This window comes from Staurois parvus, unplaced genomic scaffold (assembly GCF_062004578.1).
Source record: "Staurois parvus isolate SC_StPar_1 unplaced genomic scaffold, SC_StPar_1.0 ptg000571l, whole genome shotgun sequence".
NCBI lineage: Eukaryota > Metazoa > Chordata > Amphibia > Anura > Ranidae > Staurois > Staurois parvus.
The window spans coordinates 270,641-293,147 of NW_028318367.1; the positions used below are offsets into that span (position 1 = coordinate 270,641).

At 47.8% G+C, this 22,507-nt stretch overlaps 1 protein-coding gene across 1 annotated transcript; it reads right to left on the reverse strand.

The window, feature by feature from the left end:
- Nucleotides 1–1,898: 1,898 nt before the first annotated feature.
- LOC149450555 (uncharacterized) lies at nucleotides 1,899–5,921 on the reverse strand. The gene is made up of 2 exons (XM_089691750.1): nucleotides 4,976–5,921; nucleotides 1,899–1,909 (listed from the first exon to the last, which is right to left on the reverse strand). Exons 1-2 carry the CDS (start codon nucleotides 5,919–5,921, stop codon nucleotides 1,899–1,901), a joined length of 957 nt encoding a protein of 318 aa, XP_089547876.1.
- Between the last annotated feature and the right edge of the window lie 16,586 nt (nucleotides 5,922–22,507).

Genomic DNA, 22,507 nt, shown 5'->3' on the forward strand with positions numbered 1-22,507 from the left:
AACATCTCTCATGGAAAGGAGCTCTGGGGAGTCAACAGACCAATCTCTCATCTATACATATGTTTCCATCTATCCACATCACTCCATTCTTTTTCTGGACAAAACCATTATAAATATCAGCGACAGATTTACAAATCTAGGATTTTACTATGAGAACACAATGTCACAAGGGATCTATAAAAGATTTTATCCGGACACAAGATCCCATTGTAAGAAAGGAATTCTGAATATGAACAGCGACTGTTATGTGGGATCCCATTATATTCAGGGCGGGGAAATGTATCTTTTATATTTTACTGAAACCTTAGATAATAAATTACGTTTATGTCCCAGAAATTAACTTTACTGTATTTGTAACTGAAATTGTACCTTTCATAAATCATTGCACTAATATTGTGTAAAATAATAAAAATCATAAAACATCAGAACTACTAACAATTCATCCTCTAGTGTGTCTGCTGTTGTGAAGAAATATATATAATATTTGGGGGATTTAAGTAATTTTAAGGTATAAATGGCTTTTAAAACATGTAAACAAAAAAATTATAAATGTCTCCAGGACTCCATGGACCCCTTCATTCCACACAGTCTCCAGGAACCGGGAAACCACAGAGAAACCAAGTGTCCTCCGACTTCCTCTCCAGGCTGGGATGTCCCCCTGGTTGGGTGCCCCCTACAGTAGAAGAAGCAGACTGCACCTGCCTACATCTTCTTTATGTTTTGTCTGATCAGGATGGCAGTCATTTCTCCCTGAACACGGAGCCCCCTAAACACGAGGTAAACGTGGTGCAGCATTGAGCCCCGTCCAGCTGTAGTGTAGACTTTGACAGGCTGCAGGCAGCGGGGCTGGACGCTGTACCTGTGCCTACCAGGTGTATTATAATGCCAGCATTGCACCCACAGGGGCTGGACCCCCCATGTACAAGGAGCCTAAGAGATACCATCAGCTGGTGTCCCATTCCACCAGACCCCTATAACTGGAAGAGGACATGTTTGGGGGGATGTCTTGTAGAAGAACCCAGACCACGGTATTGTGTGATGAAATTATAATTCAACTTTATTAATCATATATATGTGACACTTTAACAACAGAAGGAAGTAGATAGATTGTTTACATTTCAAGGATCTATTTATATCATCTATGCTAAGAAACTGATAAACTTATGACACACCCCTCATTAATACCAGCCCCGCCCACTTATGTGACCCTCTAAGCATCCAAATCCCTGTAAATTCCCAGAAGACACTTTCATCTTTTATCCACAACAAGCTGATTGGGTACAAGAGAACCCCGAGCCCCTCCTGCTCATTCCCACACAAGTCCATGTCACCATCTACAAGGTGAGAGGACCTGAAGGAGAACAAGACCATGACCACCAGGACCATTGCCTGACTGAAGCCATGCTCACATTTCTTTCTAATGCTGCTTCTATGGTCTCCTCAGATACAGATTTGGCAGATGTACATTAGTGGAACCCTTTCACTCCGGCCAACGTAAGGTTTCCATCAGCAGCAGCACGGCCTTATAGCTACAGCACCCGGGGGTTGTCTACATTTGTTAAGCCAACTGTCAGCTTTCTGGTGGAAGTGATTCAGCTGCACTGAAGGTCCTCCCCCCGCCATGTATACTGGGCTCAGCTGTATCTCCTGCAAGGCCAAGACAGGCATGGTGGGTGTCAGTGGTGAGAGCAGAAGGAGATCAGCAAACATCTGATCTCTGATCCCCCCTTCAGTGAATGGATGTGGGAGGTGGGAGATTATGTCATTTCTGGGTTCAGCGCTGTCATTCTTCAGTCACTATAGTTTGGGAAGGAACTGATTAGGCATGATCTGTGCTTGACCATCTTTCTTGGGGTACAGAGGTGACATTGGGGGTCTAATAATGTTCTGATGTCTCTTTAAAGAGGACCTGTGACCAGAAATATGTATCACAGGGGGCTATGAACTCATCTGATAAAAGCCATGTTAAGTGAAAAGAAGAGTTGAAAAAAAATTAAAGCAACACTATAAAAATAAAATCCCACAAAACAAATCACACGACACATTTTACATATCATTGCACAAGTGAGAGTGAGAACAATCATTCTGAGGCCATCATTCACGGGTAACTATCTGAACTGATAACCTATAAAGGCTCTTAAAGCGTCACCTTTGAACAATTTTTGGTTCTGAAGTTTGTCACCATTTCACAAGTACGCACAATTTGTAAAGTTTGACATGTTTGGTATCTATATACTTGATGACAACCCCATATTTTATATTTCACCAAACAAATTGGGTCATATATTGTGTTCTTTGTGCACTAACATTATCTTTAGTGTTTTTTACAGAAAATATGTATTTGATAAACAGCTGTACTAATATTCTGTGACATGAAAAATGGCAACTACCACCATTATATTCTCCAGAGTCTCTGCTTTCAGAAAATAAAAAGAAATGTTTGGGGTTTTATCTAATCATATGGCCTAAAATGTGAATTTAACTAAAAACAAAAGCAAAATAAACTCTGGCAGTGAAAGAAAATACAGCAATATATAACATTTCAAAATCAAAACTATGGTAGCAACTAATGGCTTAAGAAGCAAACCCACCATATTACTCAACCAGGTTCCAACTAAACCCACCCAAAACATTGGATCCCACCTCCCCCCACCCAGGTTCCTGTTGGAACTCCTTTACCTTGTGTAGATATCCCCTTCTGAGATCCTCATGATCTAATATAAATGTACAACACTCTCTATCTGACACCATTTGTAGAGCCCACCTTGGTCTGCCAAGAGATAGTCAGCTGCCATGCAGTTCTGTGACACCACCTTAGGTGGTGGAGCCACTTCTGCTGTCAGCTCTGCTATAACATCAATGGTGTCATTGGTTATCTGATCCATGACTCCAGTACATCTTACGTATCTTAGATTCCCCATCCCGTCTATGAAGGGCTCACTGCATAAAACATCTCCAATCCAGAGAAAATGTTTCTTCTCACTGGAAGGCCAGGGGAGTATTGGGAGAAATTGAGGCTTTCCCTTACAGATATGGGGGGAGGGGCAACATAACCTCAAGTACAGCTATGGGTGGAATTGAAGGGAAGACATTTTAGGGTGCTCCTTCCACAAAAGAAGCAAATGTTATCTTGAAGGACTAGGAATCCATTGGACCAATGGGGATTAAACATTCTACAATTACAGTGAGAAACCATGAAATGTTACTGTCCTGTGATTGGCTCTCCTATTGTTAGTGAAGTAAGTGAGACTCCCCTTGTCGGTGCCATTAATGGAATTAAATGTTTCTTCCAAATCCAAAAAGGTGACCCCCTTGGGTAAGTACCCATCCTACTATTCCTGATATGAGGTTGTAGTCCCTGCTATACAGGAAACATGCGGGCAATCATTTGCACCTTTTACAGCAGGACAGTAAATATCAGAACACAATTCAAACAGAAGACCAACAGCAGGAAGTCTGCTAACTGAATGTGTAATGCAATCTGTCATTAGCATTCCCAGAGTTCCCTCTGCAACATAGTTGTATCAGCTGTTGGTCCTGTCTGTAGATCTGTTATTTCACACCTTCTGTAATAGGGTGACAACCCTGATCAGTCTGCAGGAACATTACACAGCAGCGTTGTCACCCTGTACAGGGAAGTCTTAGATAGATTATAAGACACAAGTAAAGTCCAACTTCAGCTAATGCTTCTACAGCAGTTACAGCAACAGGATTTCTATAAGGTTCAACCCCCCATATGAATGGAAGTTGACAGTTGTAAGCACCCCCAGCAGTGTTATATGGTGTTTCCCAACCCCCCTAACTTACATTTTTGCCAAATAGCTTGGCCTTCTACAGGAAGCAGAAAAAATCAGATCTACTGGGAGGGTCAACAGGTAATAAAAATATTACGAGGGGAGACTTGGAAAAACATAAAACGTTTATGCTAATGACAGATTGCACCATTTATGTAATTATTGATATTGCCCATTGTTACACTTTAGTGTCGATGTCTTAGCATTTCTAGGAATAATTAGCGATCTTTGCACACTTTGCCCCAAAAAGGGACCCGTTCATTCAGAGTCATTCCCAATAAGAGGAATTTCAGTCTCCCAGAAGAAGTGGTAGGAATATGACCGCACACTTAGCACTTTGTAAGTTCAGATCTCTTGCAGTTGTACCGTGTGAATAGTTTATGGAGATGAGCAATAGCTGGACAGAAAAAAAAAAGATAACAAGGACATCCAATCTTCACCTGATAGAATCCCTTTTGAGAAAACCAGATGAAACATAAGTGGTCAGCTGGGATTAGGCGATACTGTTGAATATGTCCCCTAAAACAGCATTAACTCTGTGTTGGAAGGCCTACGCCAGCTTAAGAAGTTACTCTCTAACCAAACAGAGACCTCTATCTGGCTGGTATCTCAGCTATAGACCTGCCTGCAAAGATGTCATCCATGAGAGAAGATGGAACATGGAAAGGAGGCATTGATCATGGGAGAGGAGGTGGTACATGTAATGGGAGGTGTGGAAAAGGTGGGCTTAGCTGGAGCCCTGAAGCCTAGCTTATGGTGTATCAGTTCTCAAAAGAACATGGAATGGACTCTCCTAATGAGGTTTCAGAGGCTTGGCAAGAAGCCATTGGACCCCATCCTAGACTCTGGTACTGAGGCAATGTTGGTCAGATTCTGGCAATGAAGAAAACACATGGGAACATAGCTCAGTTAGTGAATGATGAAAATGCATTACATGTTCAGTCAATGCTCCATGAAAAAAAATAAAGATGAGAATGATGAGGAAAACAGTTCAGTCATTGCTGCTTGTCTGAAGAAATGTCCAAAGGTAAAATATTCACAGGCCTTCTAGGTGTGTTTCTGATGGACATAAGCAATAAACCCAATGAATCCGATCATTAGAGTCCTGTTTCTTCAAAGTTTTTTTTTTTAAGTAGCATCATGTCTTCCCTAGTTTGTGGGAAGACATTGGGCCTGTGAACCTAATGGGACAGCTGTGACTTCTTTAATATTGCCCCTTCTTCTGGAGTTTCCTCTATGCAGCTCAAGCTTGTGAATCCTCTGGTGATAGATTAGCCCGGCATTACCTGTAAAAGCTTTGTCACATTCTGAACATTGATATGGATTCTCTCCAGTATGAACCCTCTCATGTATGACAAGGTTTCCTCTCCATTTAAAAGTTTTATCACATTCAGAACACTGATATGGCATCTCTCCAGTGTGGACCCTCTGGTGTGCTATAAGATATGACTTCTGTGTAAAAGTTTTATCACATTCAGAACACTGATATGGTTTCTCTCCAGTGTGGATCCTCCTGTGTCTGATAAGATGTGACTTCCATGTAAAAGCTTTGTCACATTCAGAACACTGATATGGCTTCTCTCCAGTGTGAATCCTCTGGTGTGTGATAAGATGTGACTTCTGTGTAAAAGCTTTGTCACACTCAGAACACTGATATGGCTTCTCTCCAGTGTGGATCCTCTGGTGTGTGATAAGATGTGACTTCTGTGTAAAAGCTTTATCACATTCAGAACACTGATATGACTTCTCTCCAGTGTGAATCCTCTGGTGTATGATAAGATGTGACTTCTGTGTAAAAGCTTTATCACATTCAGAACACTGATATGACTTCTCTCCAGTGTGAACCCTCTGGTGTGTGATAAGCTCTTTCTTGGTTAAAAAAGCTTTGTCACATTCAGAACATTGATATGACTTCTCTCCAGTGTGCATCCTCTGGTGTCTGATAAGATTTGACTTCTGTGTAAAAGCTTTGTCACACTCAGAACATTGATATGGCTTCTCTCCAGTGTGAATCCTCTGGTGTATGATAAAATGTGACTTCTGTGTAAAAGCTTTGTCACATTCAGAACACTGATATGGCTTCTCTTCAGTGTGAACCTTCTGGTGTGTGCTATGTTTTGCCTCCATTGTAAAATCTTTGTCACATTCCAAACAAGAAATAGCTTGAAATGACTCCTCTTATGTATACATGGGTTGGACTTTACTGTAAAGCAATTGTCACTTCCAGAACACTGAAATGACTTTTCTCATGTTGTCCTCTGAGGTTGGATCAGTGTTGAAGAGGACCCAAAGCACTTATGACATTTAGAACACGGATATGACTTGTGTCCTGTGTGACTCCTCCAGTGAACTGCAATAAAAACTTTCCATCAATTAAGACACCCAGATGTTTGGTTTCCCATGTGACTGAGTTGTATTCACGAAGACCAGCATGACCGAAAATGTGATTCGTCAATCCACCTGTACAAAAAAAAAAAAAAATCAGAATTCTATATAAAGGGCTAAAGTTGGTTTTTATTTTTAATGATCATTAATAAATATATCTTATATATCATCGCAGGCTGTGTCAGCATTATGGTTGTCCTCAAAGGGCCAGTTGTAACTGTAAGACTAGATCTCCAGAGCACCTCACCCCCCCATTACATCAGATGCCAAGAACCCCACACCCTCTCTAACATCACCGTGCACCTCCTTTGGGGGCAGAGCTGGAAAGCAGAAAGTGCAGGGTCTGGAGGAGGACCAGAGGAGGAGTGGAGTCAATTACCAGAGTCTGCTGAATGCTGAGACCAAGGGAGGTGGAGATGAGGGGATGATGCAGCTGCACTGAGAGGTGCAGGATTTGGCAGAGGAGTTATTTTCTCCTCTCTGCTGCCGACTGCTGAGACAAGGTGGGGGAGGAGACAAGGGGTACCTGCAGGAGAGGTGCAAGGGCCACATGAAATAACCTGGATGGCAGGATCCGGATACAGGTGTTTGACACCTGTGTTATATATATATAGAAAGCATATGTACATCATCATTTGTATATATATATATAGATCAGTGATGGCGAACCTTTTTGAGCCCGAATGCCCAAACTGCAACACAAAACCAACTTTTTTATGTCAAAGTGCCAACACTGGAATTAATCACTTGCCTACCGGGCACTTCTACCCCCTTCCTGCCTACCGGGCACTTCTACCCCCTTCCTGCCTACCGGACACTTCTACCCCCTTCCTGCCCAGGACAATTTTCAGCTTTCAGTGCTGTTGCACTTAACAATGACAATTGTGTGGTCATGCAACACTGTAACCATATGCAATTTTTATCATTTTTTTCACACAAATAGAGCTTTTTTTGGTGGTATTTAATCACCACTGGGTGTTTTATTTTTTGCACTATAAATCAAAAAAGAGCAAAAAATTCAAAACATAAAAGGTTTCCTTTGCTTCTATTCTAAAATTTTGCAAACAGGTAATATTTCTTCTTTGATGTGCGTTGGTGAGGCTGCACTGATAGGCAGCACTGATGGGCATTGATGAGGCGGCACAGATAGGTAGCACTGATGAGGCGGCACTGGTGATGCACTGATATGAAGGAAATGATGGGCACTGATAACCGGCACTGACTGATAGCACCAACTGGAGGCACTGACAGACGGCACTGGTGATGCACTGATATGCAGGAAATTATGGGCACTGGTAAGCGGCACTGACTGATAGCACCAACTGGAGGCACTGACAGACGGCACTGACTGGCGGAACTGCTGGGCATCATTGATGGGTGGCACTGATGGGCAGCACTGATGGGCGGCACTGACAAGTGGCACTGCTGGGCAGCACTGACAGGCGACTCCGCTGGGCACTGATGGATGACACTGCTGGGCGGCATTGCTGGGCCCTTCTGAATGGCACTGATAATCAGTGCTCTGATTATTAGTGCAGATTTCCCGTCACATTTGCTGGTTATCTGCAGTACTTTCTTCAATCTGTGACAGCGTGCAGCCGATAACCAGAAACTCTATTTACACTGTGATCAGCTGTGTCATTGGATACAGTTGATCACGTGGTAAAAGGCTGCTGTGATTGGCCTTTTACCTTATCACGTGATCAGCTGTATCCGTAGGACACAGTGATCACTGGCAGTGCAGGGTGTGTGCCACTGGGTTCGCGTTGTGGGACGCCCTCCCAGAACTAGACAACCGTGCTGTAGCCATCTTTTGGCTATAGCATGGTTGGCAAGCAGTTAACCACTTGCCTACAGAGCACTTCTACCCCCTTCCTGCCTACCGGGCACTTCTACCCCCTTCCTGCCTACAGGGCACTTCTACCCCCTTCCTGCCTACAGGACACTTCTACCCCCTTCCTGCCTACCGGGCACTTATACCCCCTTCCTGCCTACCGGGCACTTATACCCCCTTCCTGCCTACCGGGCACTTCTACCTCCTTCCTGCCTACCGGGCACTTCTACCCCCTTCCTGCCTACAGGACACTTATACCCCCTTCCTGCCTACCGGGCACTTATACCCCCTTCCTGCCTACCGGGCACTTCTACCTCCTTCCTGCCTACCGGGCACTTCTACCCCCTTCCTGCCTACAGGACACTTCTACCCCCTTCCTGCCTACAGGACACTTCTACCCCCTTCCTGCCTACTGGACACTTCTACCCCCTTCCTGCCTACAGGGAACTTCTACCCCCTTCCTGCCTACCGGGCACTTCTACCCCCTTCCTGCCTACCGGGCACTTCTACCCCCTTCCTGCCTACCGGGCACTTCTACCCCCTTCCTGCCTACCGGGCACTTCTACCCCCTTCCTGCCTACAGAGCACTTCTACCCCCTTCCTGCCTACAGAGCACTTCTACCCCCTTCCTGCCTACCGGGCACTTATACCCCCTTCCTGCCTACCGGGCACTTCTACCCCCTTCCTGCCTACCGGGCACTTCTACCTCCTTCCTGCCTACAAGACACTTCTACCCCCTTCCTGCCTACAAGACACTTCTACCCCCTTCCTGCCTACAGGACACTTCTACCCCCTTCCTGCCTACTGGACACTTCTACCCCCTTCCTGCCTACAGGGCACTTCTACCCCCTTCCTGCCTACCGGGCACTTCTACCCCCTTCCTGCCTACCGGGCACTTCTACCCCCTTCCTGCCTACCGGGCACTTCTACCCCCTTCCTGCCTACCGGGCACTTCTATCCCCTTCCTGCCTACCGGGCACTTCTACCCCCTTCCTGCCTACAGGGCACTTCTACCCCCTTCCTGCCTACAGAGCACTTCTACCCCCTTCCTGCCTACAGAGCACTTCTACCCCCTTCCTGCCTACCGGGCACTTATACCCCCTTCCTGCCTACCGGGCACTTCTACCCCCTTCCTGCCTACCGGGCACTTCTACCTCCTTCCTGCCTACAAGACACTTCTACCCCCTTCCTGCCTACAGGACACTTCTACCCCCTTCCTGCCTACTGGACACTTCTACCCCCTTCCTGCCTACAGGACACTTCTACCCCCTTCCTGCCTACCGGACACTTCTACCCCCTTCCTGCCTACCGGACACTTCTACCCCCTTCCTGCCTACAGGACACTTCTACCCCCTTCCTGCCTACTGGACACTTCTACCCCCTTCCTGCCTACCGGGCACTTCTACCCCCTTCCTGCCTACCGGGCACTTCTACCCCCTTCCTGCCTACCGGGCACTTCTACCCCCTTCCTGCCTACCGGGCACTTCTACCCCCTTCCTGCCTACCGGGCACTTCTACCCCCTTCCTGCCTACAGGGCACTTCTACCCCTTTCCTGCCTACCGGGCACTTCTATCCCCTTCCTGCCTACCGGGCACTTCTACCTTCTCCCTGCCTACAGGGCACTTCTACCCCCTTCCTGCCTACTGGACACTTCTATCCCCTTCCTGCCCACAGGGCACGTCTACCCCCTTCCTGCCTACCGGGCACTTCTACCCCCTTCCTGCCTACAGGGCACTTCTACCCCCTTCCTGCCTACAGGGCACTTCTACCCCCTTCCTGCCTACAGGGCACTTCTACCCCCATCCTGCCTACAGGGCACTTAAACCCCCATCCTGCCTACAGGGCACTTCTACCCCCTTCCTGCCTACAGAGCACTTAAACCCCCTTCCTGCCTACAGGACACTTCTACCCCCTTCCTGCCTACAAAGCACTTCTACCCCATTCCTGCCCACCGGACACTTCTACCCCCTTCCTGCCCCCCGGGCACTTCTACCCCCTTCCTGCCTACAGGGCACTTCTACCCCCTTCCTGCCTACAGGGCACTTCTACCCCCTTCCTGCCTACAGGGCACTTCTACCCCCTTCCTGCCTACAGGACACTTCTACCCCCTTCCTGCCTACAGGACACTTCTACCCCCTTCCTGCCCACTGGACACTTCTACCCCCTTCCTGCCTACAGGACACTTCTACCCCTTCCTGCCTACAGGACACTTCTACCCCCTTCCTGCCCACTGGGCACTTCTACCCCCTTCCTGCCCACTGGGCACTTCTACCCCCTTCCTGCCTACAGAGCACTTCTACCCCATTCCTGCCCCCCGGGCACTTCTACCCCCTTCCTGCCTACCGGGCACTTATACCCCCTTCCTGCCTACCGGGCACTTCTACCTCCTTCCTGCCTACAGGACACTTCTACCCCCTTCCTTCCTACTGGACACTTCTACCCCCTTCCTGCCTACAGGGCACTTCTACCCCCTTCCTGCCTACCGGGCACTTCTACCCCCTTCCTGCCTACCGGGCACTTCTACCCCCTTCCTGCCTACCGGGCACTTCTACCCCCTTCCTGCCTACCGGGCACTTCTACCCCCTTCCTGCCTACAGAGCACTTCTACCCCCTTCCTGCCTACAGAGCACTTCTACCCCCTTCCTGCCTACCGGGCACTTATACCCCCTTCCTGCCTACCGGGCACTTCTACCCCCTTCCTGCCTACCGGGCACTTCTACCTCCTTCCTGCCTACAAGACACTTCTACCCCCTTCCTGCCTACAGGACACTTCTACCCCCTTCCTGCCTACTGGACACTTCTACCCCCTTCCTGCCTACAGGACACTTCTACCCCCTTCCTGCCTACTGGACACTTCTACCCCCTTCCTGCCTACCGGACACTTCTACCCCCTTCCTGCCTACAGGACACTTCTACCCCCTTCCTGCCTACTGGACACTTCTACCCCCTTCCTGCCTACCGGGCACTTCTACCCCCTTCCTGCCTACCGGGCACTTCTACCCCCTTCCTGCCTACCGGGCACTTCTACCCCCTTCCTGCCTACCGGGCACTTCTACCCCCTTCCTGCCTACCGGGCACTTCTACCCCCTTCCTGCCTACAGGGCACTTCTACCCCTTTCCTGCCTACCGGGCACTTCTATCCCCTTCCTGCCTACCGGGCACTTCTACCTTCTCCCTGCCTACAGGGCACTTCTACCCCCTTCCTGCCTACTGGACACTTCTATCCCCTTCCTGCCCACAGGGCACGTCTACCCCCTTCCTGCCTACCGGGCACTTCTACCCCCTTCCTGCCTACAGGGCACTTCTACCCCCTTCCTGCCTACAGGGCACTTCTACCCCCTTCCTGCCTACAGGGCACTTCTACCCCCATCCTGCCTACAGGGCACTTAAACCCCCATCCTGCCTACAGGGCACTTCTACCCCCTTCCTGCCTACAGAGCACTTAAACCCCCTTCCTGCCTACAGGACACTTCTACCCCCTTCCTGCCTACAAAGCACTTCTACCCCATTCCTGCCCACCGGACACTTCTACCCCCTTCCTGCCCCCCGGGCACTTCTACCCCCTTCCTGCCTACAGGGCACTTCTACCCCCTTCCTGCCTACAGGGCACTTCTACCCCCTTCCTGCCTACAGGGCACTTCTACCCCCTTCCTGCCTACAGGACACTTCTACCCCCTTCCTGCCTACAGGACACTTCTACCCCCTTCCTGCCCACTGGACACTTCTACCCCCTTCCTGCCTACAGGACACTTCTACCCCTTCCTGCCTACAGGACACTTCTACCCCCTTCCTGCCCACTGGGCACTTCTACCCCCTTCCTGCCCACTGGGCACTTCTACCCCCTTCCTGCCTACAGAGCACTTCTACCCCATTCCTGCCCACCGGACACTTCTACCCCCTTCCTGCCCCCCGGGCACTTCTACCCCCTTCCTGCCTACAGGACACTTCTACCCCCTTCCTGCCCACTGGGCACTTCTACCCCCTTCCTGCCTACAGGACACTTCTACCCCCTTCCTGCCCACTGGGCACTTCTACCCCCTTCCTGCCCACTGGGCACTTCTACCCCCTTCCTGCCCACTGGGCACTTCTACCCCCTTCCTGCCTACAGAGCACTTCTACCCCATTCCTGCCCACCGGACACTTCTACCCCCTTCCTGCCCCCCGGGCACTTCTACCCCCTTCCTGCCTACAGAGCACTTCTACCCCCTTCCTGCCTACAGGACACTTCTACCCCCTTCCTGCCTACAGGACACTTCTACCCCCTTCCTGCCCACTGGGCACTTCTACCCCCTTCCTGCCTACAGGGCACTTCTACCCCCTTCCTGCCTACAGAGCACTTAAACCCCCTTCCTGCCTACAGGGCACTATCACCCCCTTCCTGCCCCCCGGGCACTTCTACCTCCTTCCTGCCTACAGGACACTTCTACCCCCTTTCTGCCTACAGAGCACTTCTACCCCATTCCTGCCCCCCGGGCACTTCTACCCCCTTCCTGCCCCCCGGGCACTTCTACCCCCTTCCTGCCCCCCGGACACTTCTACCCCCTTCCTGCCTACAGGGCACTTCTACCCCCTTCCTGCCTACAGGGCACTTCTACCCCCTTCCTGCCTACAGGGCACTTCTACCCCCTTCCTGCCTACCGGGCACTTCTACCCCCTTCCTGCCTACCGGGCACTTCTACCCCCTTCCTGCCTACAGGGCACTTCTACCCCCTTCCTGCCTACCGGGCACCTCTACCCCCTTCCTGCCTACCGGGCACCTCTACCCCCTTCCTGCCTACCGGGCACCTCTACCCCCTTCCTGCCTACCGGGCACCTCTACCCCCTTCCTGCCTACCGGGCACTTCTACCCCCTTCCTGCCTACAGGGCACTTCTACCCCTTCCTGCCTACCGGGCACTTCTACCCCCTTCCTGCCTACAGGGCACTTCTACCCCCTTCCTGCCTACAGGACACTTCTACCCCCTTCCAGCCTACAGGACACTTCTACCCCCTTCCTGCCTACAGGACACTTCTACCCCCTTCCTGCCTACAGGACACTTCTACCCCCTTCCTGCCTACAGGACTCTTCTACCCCCTTCCTGCCTACAGGACACTTCTACCCCCTTCCTGCCTACAGGGCACTTCTACCCCCTTCCTGCCTACAGGGCACTTCTACCCCCTTCCTGCCTACAGGGCACTTCTACCCCCTTCCTGCCTACAGGGCACTTCTACCCCCTTCCTGCCTACAGGACACTTCTACCCCCTTCCTGCCTACAGGACACTTCTACCCCCTTCCTGCCTACAGGGCACTTCTGCCCCCTTCCTGCCTACAGAACACTTCTACCCCCTTATTTACCAGGCCAATTTTCAGCTGTCAGCGCTGTCGCACTTTGATTGACAATTGCGCTGTCATGCAAGATTGTACCCATATGAAATTTTTATCATTTTTTTCTCACAAATAGAGCTTTCTTTTGGTGGTATTCAGTTGCTGCTGGGAACTTTACTTTTTGTGCTATAAGCAAAAAAACTGCAAAAAAATTTAAAAAAAAAAAGTTTCTTTGTTTCGATTATAACATTTTTCAAACAGGTAATTTTTCTCCTTCACTGATGTGCGTTGATGAGGCAGCACTTATGGGCACTGATAGGCGGCACTGATAGGCAGCACTGAAGGGCACTGATAGGTGGCATTGATAGGCGGCACTAATGAGGTGGCACGGATAGGCGGTACTGATAGGCAGCACTAATGAGGTGTCACAAATAGGTGGCGCTGATATGCGGCACTGATAGGCGACACTGATAATGGGTACTGAGAGCACTGATAGGTGGCACTGACATCACTGCTGGGCACTGACTGGCACAACCACTGGGCATTGACTGGTGGCACTAACTGGCAGCACTGCTGGGCTGCACTGATGGGCACTGGTGGGTGGCACTACTGGGCACAGGCAGGTGGCACTTCTGGGCACAGGTAGGCAGCACAGGAGGGCACAGGTGGGTGCATTGCTGGGCACAGGTGGGCGGAACTTGTGTGTGGCACTGCTGGGCACCGATTATCACTGATGATCAGTGCCCTGATGATTGGTGCTGATCCCCGCTCTGACAACTGCCGGTTTTCGGCAGTACTTTCCTCACGATCTGACACCGTGAGGAAAGTGCAGCCGAAAACCGGCATTTGCATTTCCCGGTGATCAGCGTGTCATTGGACACGGCTGATCACGTGGTAAAAGGCCGCTGTGATTGGCCTTTCACCACGTAACGTGATCAGCTGCGCCCGGTGCGCGCCCCTAGCGCGTTCTGGGAGGACGTCATATTACGCCCTCCCAGAACTGGCCGGCCGCAGTGCAGCCATCATTCGGCTATCTGCGGTTGGCAAGTAGTTAATCTCACCTCTGGCAGTGTCTGTGTAGCTTCCAACCCAGCAGCTCATTCCCATCCACGCTGAACACGTCGCCCCTGGCCTGGAGCAGTGTGGGAGCCTCTTCCTCTCTTCCACGCCCATCCCCGGCTACATCACCCCTGGTGCCAGATCCGCATAGGAGCCGTTTCCTCTCATCCATGCCCACCCTGGCCCCAGAGACATGTAGGAGATGTAGTTCGATGGGGGTCCAGTGTGGACGAGATCTGGATGGCCGGTCACTGTGCGTGGTCCGTGTGTGCTGATCTTCCTCTTCTTCCTGGCGTGACCACTGAGATGGCTCTGCGTGCCATAGGTTCACCATCACTGATATATATATATATATATATATATAAAATATTTTTTTTTAATTAAACTAAATTGTATTATTTAAGTTTTTAAGTGCACACAGTGTATCCAACATTCAGCCCAGACAATGGAGTCATACATTCTAATGTATAAGCAGTTGTGGCAATGTTACAGATCATACAGAACAATAACTTGCTTTGTCTCTGGTGTCACTTTTACTTTCTATAAACAAATGAAAAGAGAAAAAAGAAGCAACGTAGAACAATTCACCTGTACATGGCAAGTAACTCTCTCCAGTACATACATAGATAGCTGACACCGTTCAAGTAGGCCTGTGTCTACAGGATCATACACCAAGTATCGGCCTCCAATGTAGTCACCATTTAGTAGGGTACAGTTGGCCGGGTCCATTTTTAGGGGCCTAATAAAGTTAAACCTATAAAAACCTATGACAAATGAAGTATGGGGAGTGAGTACCGGAGTATCCAGCCAGTTCTGCCAGAGAGCCATAAGTCTCCTAGGAGAAGTTAGGTTTTCATGTATTATTATGGGGTTCACCTGCTCAATCCATGCCTGGTGGGAGTATGAGTTGATAACCAGAATGCTTGGATTCGATTTGCAGGTTCGTTCAGAAAGTACATCTAAGGATCCAAAAATTACAAGCTTAATCTCTACTAGGGAGAGACTTTGTTCAATTAAAAGAAAAACTTCAAAGACAAGTGAGAAAATGTAAATGAGAAGCTGAGAGAGGAGCTAAAAACACTAAAAATACCCCCAAAGATCTATCCTAGAAATTCAGTCTAAAATGTAACAATTACACCAAGAAAACCCTCAACTGAGGGAAGAGATAATGACACCAAAGATACAAATGGAGCTCAACAATCAGGAAAGAGAATCAAAGAGGATGATTTATACAAAGTACCCATCAAGGAACAACAGACCGGTGAGACCAATCAGCTTCCGGAATGTAACAAAGAGCAGCAATAGCCAAGACAACTCTACTAATCCTGAGACCACAAATAGTGATGGCCGAACACCCCCCTGTTCAGGTCGCGGTCAAACATCCGAACCTACAGAATGTTCTACAGTGAATGTCGAACACGAAGGACTGAGAGGTGTCTTACCGCATCTGAGTATGAAGATACCGCTCAGTTACTAATATCCGGCATGAGTTATATGATGAAGTCACGCCGTATTTTAGTAGTGAGACATTCATTCATGTTCCTGGTGTCAGTGGGGTTTCCTGCCGACAGCTGAATGTCAAAAGAATTGTCAGCACTGCCCAGCAATTAAAAAAAAAAACAAGCCCATCGAGACTGGTATGGATTTTGAGAGGAACCTTCCATGACAATTTTTTTTTAACCATTTCCATACCGGGCACTCTTACCCCCTTCCTGCCCAGGCCAATTTTCAGGTTTCAGCGCTCTCACACTTTGAATGACAATTGCGCGGTCATACAACATTGTACCCAAACTAAAACGTTATCATTTTCTTCACACAACTAGAGCTTTCTTCTGGTGGTATTTAATCACTGCTGCGGTTTTTGTTTTTTTGCTAAATTAACGAAAACATTTTTTGAAAAAACACATTTTTCTTTGTTTCTGTTATAAAAGTTTGCAAATAAATAATTGTTCTTCATAAATTTAGTCCGAGATGTATTCTGCTCCATGTCTTTGGTGAAAATAACCCAAATTAGGATGTATTATTTAGTTTTTAGGAAAGTTATAGAGTTTACAAACTATGGTATAGATCTGAACATTGATCAATCCTGAAGTACTGACAGCCAATCTAATTTCTTGAGGTCCAAGAATGTCAGAACAGTACAGATATCCCCCAAATGTCAGAACAGTACAGATATCCCCCAAATGTCAGGACAGTACAGATATCCCCCAAATGTCAGAACAGTACAGATATCCCCCAAATGTCAGGACAGTACAGATATCCCCCAAATGTCAGGACAGTACAGATATCCCCCAAATGTCAGGACGGTACAGATATCCCCCAAATGTCAGAACAGTACAGATATCCCCCAAATGTCAGGACAGTACAGATATCCCCCAAATGTCAGGACAGTACAGATATCCCCCAAATGTCAGAACAGTACAGATATCCCCCAAATGTCAATACAGTACAGATATCCCCCAAATGTCAGGACAGGACAGATATCCCCAAAATGTCAGGACAGTACAGATATCCCCCAAATGTCAGAAAGGTACAGATATCCCCAAAATGTCAGGACGGTACAGATATCCCCCAAATGTCAGAACGGTACAGATATCCCCCAAATGTCAGGATGGTACAGATATCCCCCAAATGTCAGGACAGTACAGATATCCCCCAAATGTCAGAACAGTACAGATATCCCCCAAATGTCAGGACGGTACAGATATCCCCCAAATGTCAGGACGGTACAGGTATCCCCCAAATGTCAGGACGGTACAGATATCCCCCAAATGTCAGGACGGTACAGATATCACCCAAATGTCAGGACAGTACAGATATCCCCCAAATGTCAGAAAGGTACAGATATCCCCAAAATGTCAGGACGGTACAGATATCCCCCAAATGTCAGGACGGTACAGATATCCCCCAAATGTCAGAACGGTACAGATATCCCCCAAATGTCAGGACGGTACAGATATCCCCCAAATGTCAGGACGGTACAGGTATCCCCCAAATGTCAGGACGGTACAGATACCCCCCAAATGTCAGGACGGTACAGATATCACCCAAATGTCAGGACGGTACAGATATCCCCCAAATGTCAGGATGGTACAGATATCCCCCAAATGTCAGGACGGTACAGATATCCCCCAAATGTCAGGACGGTACAGATATCCCCCAAATGTCAGAATGGTACAGATATTCCCCAAATGTCAGAATGGTACAGATATCCCCCCAAATATCAGGACAGTACAGATATCCCCCAAATGTCAGGACAGTACAGATATCCCCAAATGACCCCTTTTTGCAGAGTAGACAGTCCAACATATTTCATAAGAGGCATGACGAGTTTTTTGAAGTTGTATTTTTTTGTCAGAATTTTTCAGAAAATGAAAAAATTAAAAAAAATTATTTTCACTATTTTTTTTTACATCCTGTCACCAGTGCAGTACAGCGTCATCATATAACTGGTATGGCGGTGAACAGGGACACTGACTGGTGACAGTATGAAAAAAAAAATATATATATTTTTTTTTATTAGTTTTAATTTTTTATTACATTTTTTTCCTTTTTTAATATTTTTTTTTTCTTATTTCACTATGTCCAAAGTACTATAATGTCACCATAGTAACATTGTACTACTTTGGGAAAGTGATCAGTATTTTGTTTTTTGGTATTTTTTTTTTTTTTTACACAATTTGCTTATAGCAAATAATTACTTTGCTATAAGCCAGCATTTACCTGAATGACATCGATTCATTCAGGGTTTTTTTTTGTGCTTAGCTGTGATTTGGCCACAGCTAATCACATGACATGTGCATGTGATCGCTCTGACCATTCACAGCTAGACACTAGTATACAATGGATGGCACGAATGAAGCCATCCATTGTATACAACTGTCATGTGAAGTGCTGTGATTGGTCACAGCAGGTCACATGGTACCAGCAACTGGGGCTGGTACACAGATCTGTCATCGGCAATGTTCGAGGTACGCGGCCGGTGACAGATAGCTCCGCTGTGCGCTCTGCAAGTGCAAAAACTGTGCATGTGTGGGAGGACGCCATATGGCTTCCACCTGGAAATCTACAGCCTTTTCCTGGCCACCAAACAGCTATTGGCCGGATGGCTATTGGTTAAAAATGGCATGGGGGTCCCCCCAAAATCCATACCAGACCCATATCTGAGTATGCAGCCCGGCAGGTCAGGAAAGGGGTGGTGAGCATCCCCCTTCCTGAACCATACCAGGATACATGCCCTCAGCATGGAGGGGTGCCTTGGGCCAGGAGCCCCCCAAAGCACCTTGTCCACATATTGATGGGGACAAGGGCCTCTTTCCGACATCCGTAGCCTGTGGTTGTGGGGGTCTGTAGCCTGGGGGGCTTATTGGAATCTGGAAGCCCCCTTTAACAAGGGGGCCCCAAGATCCCGGCCCCCTCCTATGTGAATGAGTAGGCAGTATATGGTACCGCTACCCATTCACAAAAAAAAGTGTAGTGTAAAAAGTGATAGGAGTCAGTCATTGACCAGTCCTTTATTAAAAAAAACATTTTAAAAAATGTCCCCCAAAGTAGCTCCAACGTCAATCACGATCCTGACACCATCGCTACCCAAAAAAGGGGAAAAAAGCTCTGCTTGTGATGCTGGCTTCCGGCTGTCTGACAGCTGGGGCCGTGACAACAGTTTTTATATACCCCGCCCCCTTGTGACATCACCACGCACTGTGATTGGTCAAAGTATTACACCTGACTTGTGGTTAGGTGCATTGCTTTGTCCAATCACAATGCATTGTCAGGGCGCAGTGCATTGTGGGGCATGGTGAGCAAACACCCCACTGAATGACCGTACTATTTGTGTTTGCTGAACACACGAACGGCCCATGTTCAAATCAAACTTAGGTTCAACTGGAACATGAAGCCCATCCCTACAAACAAACAATCATCAAACCACAAGAACAGCCAACAATCTCCGGATTCTTATTGTTATTAATAGACTCCAATGGGAAATATCTAAACACCAAACGGCTCTTCCCAGGAACAAGAGACAACAAAATTCAAGTCCAACAACTGAACAAGCGACAGGAGTCATCAATGATCCGTATTTCACCAACCCCAAACATATCATCATACACACCGACCCAAACATATCATCATACACACCGACCCAAACATATCATCATACACACCGACCCAAACATATCATCATACACACCGACCCAAACATCCTCCAGGGACAAAAGGAAGCCTCTGAGAATAAACTATTACAACTAACAGAGACCGCACAACAAAAATGTCCTCACTCCAACATCATACTGTCCTCCCTAATTCCAAGGATGGACATAACAAACAATAGAAAACTCAGCGAATCAACACAGAGCTGGCAGATAAAACCAGGTCAGAGCCTACCATTCACCTGACACATCATTCCATCATGACCCAACACCTCTATGACTACAAACACCTCAACTAACAAGGGGGCAGTCAACTAGCAAGAGAACCCAAAGACATTGTACTGAATGGAACCCACAACCCGGGATCTGGCACAAACCATCTCAGATGGACACAATGGGGCTGATTTACTAAAACTGGAGTGTGCAAAATCTGGGGCAGCTGTGCATGGGGGCCAATCAGGGTCTGACTTCAGCTTGTTCAATTAAGCTTTGACCATAAACCTGGAAGCTGATTGGTTCCCATGCAGAGCTGCACCAGACTTTGCACTCTCCAGTGTCTCATTGTCATCACATGCTGTGTCCATAATGACCACCCATCCCCCCTTATCAGCTGGCTTCAGTGTTATATCTCCCTTTGCTGCTAATGATGGCAATGCACCTTTCTCCTCAATGGTGCCATTATTAGGATATGACCCCAGAGTTCCTGATCATAGACTGTCATACTTTACCATCTTTATCATCCAAATGAAGAAACATTTCTGCTGCTGCATATGTAGTGGGTGGTGGAAACTTCCATTTTGTCTGTAAACCTCAGACAGACCTACTCAGTGATGTGACTACAGATGATCCCTCAATATCGCCTCTCCAAGAATAATGTCCCTTCAATCTAATATTCCTAAAACATCTATACAAGTCCTGAGCCAACAACAACGTCTTCATGATACCTTTAGGGCTAAAGCCCAAACCTTTCCCCAGAAGGTCCATCTTACCCGATGTCAGTCCAGCTGAGGAGAAGGTGACAATTCCGTCTATTTCTGTTGATGATGAATCATCTGTTGGGATGGTTGGATGAGTGGGAGATCCCTTGTTGCAGCGTTGATGTTTCCTACCTCCCCTGTGGCCGGATCTCTGCTGTTTCCTTGATTCTGATGTACAATACGAGGCTGGTGTTGTCCCTCTATAGATCCTAATAAAGTGCCTCCAGCAGAGGAGGGAAGTGATGGGTCAGAGGCTGTAGAAGAAGCTCTAGTGAGCAGTCTAGATGGACGAGGTGAGTCTTGTGTAGGTGGTGCTCCAAGAGTACGCCTGATTAGTAGATGGTTAGATGTTGGATTCCTTCAGCTGCTCGGCTGACAATGCAGACTGCAATGTAGACTCCACCTGTGTGATCTGTACAGCCAGAACAGGTTCTTCCTTCTGGAGAAATTAAACTCCGAGAACAATGGAGCTCTTGTTTAGGACTTGTGTAAACAGACCACTGGACTCCTCCCTGTCCACAAACAGACCACTGGACTCCTCCCTGTCCACAAACAGACCACTGGACTCCTCCCTGTCCGTAAACAGACCACTGGACTCCTCCCTGTCCGTAAACAGACCACTGGACTCCTCCCTGTCCGTAAACAGACCACTGGACTCCTCCCTGTCCGTAAACAGACCACTGGACTCCTCCCTGTCCGCAAACAGACCACTGGACTCCTCCCTGTCCGCAAACAGACCACTGGACTCCTCCCTGTCCGCAAACAGACCACTGGACTCCTCCCTGTCCGCAAACTAAGCTGGGGCCAGTTTACCTCCTAGCCCCCTCAGAATACGCCGTGCTTTCTAATATTCAGCTAAAGTTATATTTTTACATAGACAAGACAGTTGTTTTTTTAGGAACTTCTCAGGAGGACTTTGATCTGGTGTCATTTACCCAACAAACCCTTCCCCTCCTCCACTAAGAACTCCCCCTTTCCCACCCACAGAGGACACCCCTCCCCCACTAAAGACACCCTCTCCACTGAAGATACTCCATTCCCCTCTTTTCCTCCTTTGAAGACACCCCTTCCCCTTCCTTTCCTGCACTGGGGACACCCTTCCCTTTCCCTTTCCGAGGACACTCTCTCCCCTAGTGTTGTCACCCCTCCCCCACTCAAGACACTCTTTCCACTGAGATCACCCCCTCCAGTTTAACACGTTGCCACCCAGCCTATAGGCAGATGGTGGCTGGATGAAAAGCTCATCCATCCGGGTGGATATCATATGGCGTCCTTTCCGGAGCACACATTGCGCATGCCCACTGCGGTGCGATCTGTCACCAGCTGTGTACCTCAGATACGGCCGATGACAGATCTGTGTACCGGCCCCTTTGCCAGTACCATGTGACCTGCTGTGACCAATCTGCAGGTCACATGCCAGTTATATACAATGGATGGCTTCATTTCACGCCATCCATTGTATACAAGTGTGTCTAGCTGTGAATGGTCACATAGATCACATGCACAAGCTGGGCCAATCACAGCCCAGCTGTGTCATGTGATTAGCCTTGGCCAAATCACAGCTAAGCACAAAAAAAAACCCTGAATGAATCGATTTCATTCAGGTAAATGCTTGCTTATAGCAAAGTAATTCTTTGCTATAAGCAAATTGTGTAAAAAAAAAAATACTGATCACTTCCCCAAAGTAGTACAATGTTACTATGGTATTATACTACTTTGGTCATAGTGAAAAATGAAAAAAAATCATAAAAAGAGAAAAAAATGTAATAAAAAATTAAAAATAATAAAAAAATTGAAAAAAATTATATTTTTTTTTTTCGTGCTGTCACCAGTCAGTGTCCCTGATCACCGCCATGCCAGTTATATGATGACGCTGTACTGCACTGGTGACAGGATGTAAAAAAAAAAAAATAGTGAAAATCATTTTTTTTCATTTTTTAAATTTCCTGAAAATTATGACAAAAAAATTACAACTTCAAAAAACTTGCCGTGCCTCTTATGAA

Coding starts and splice junctions, on each gene's coding strand:
- LOC149450555 (XM_089691750.1), bottom strand. CDS start 5,921: ATGGAGGCAAAACATAGCACACACCAGAAGGTTCACACTGAAGAGAAG.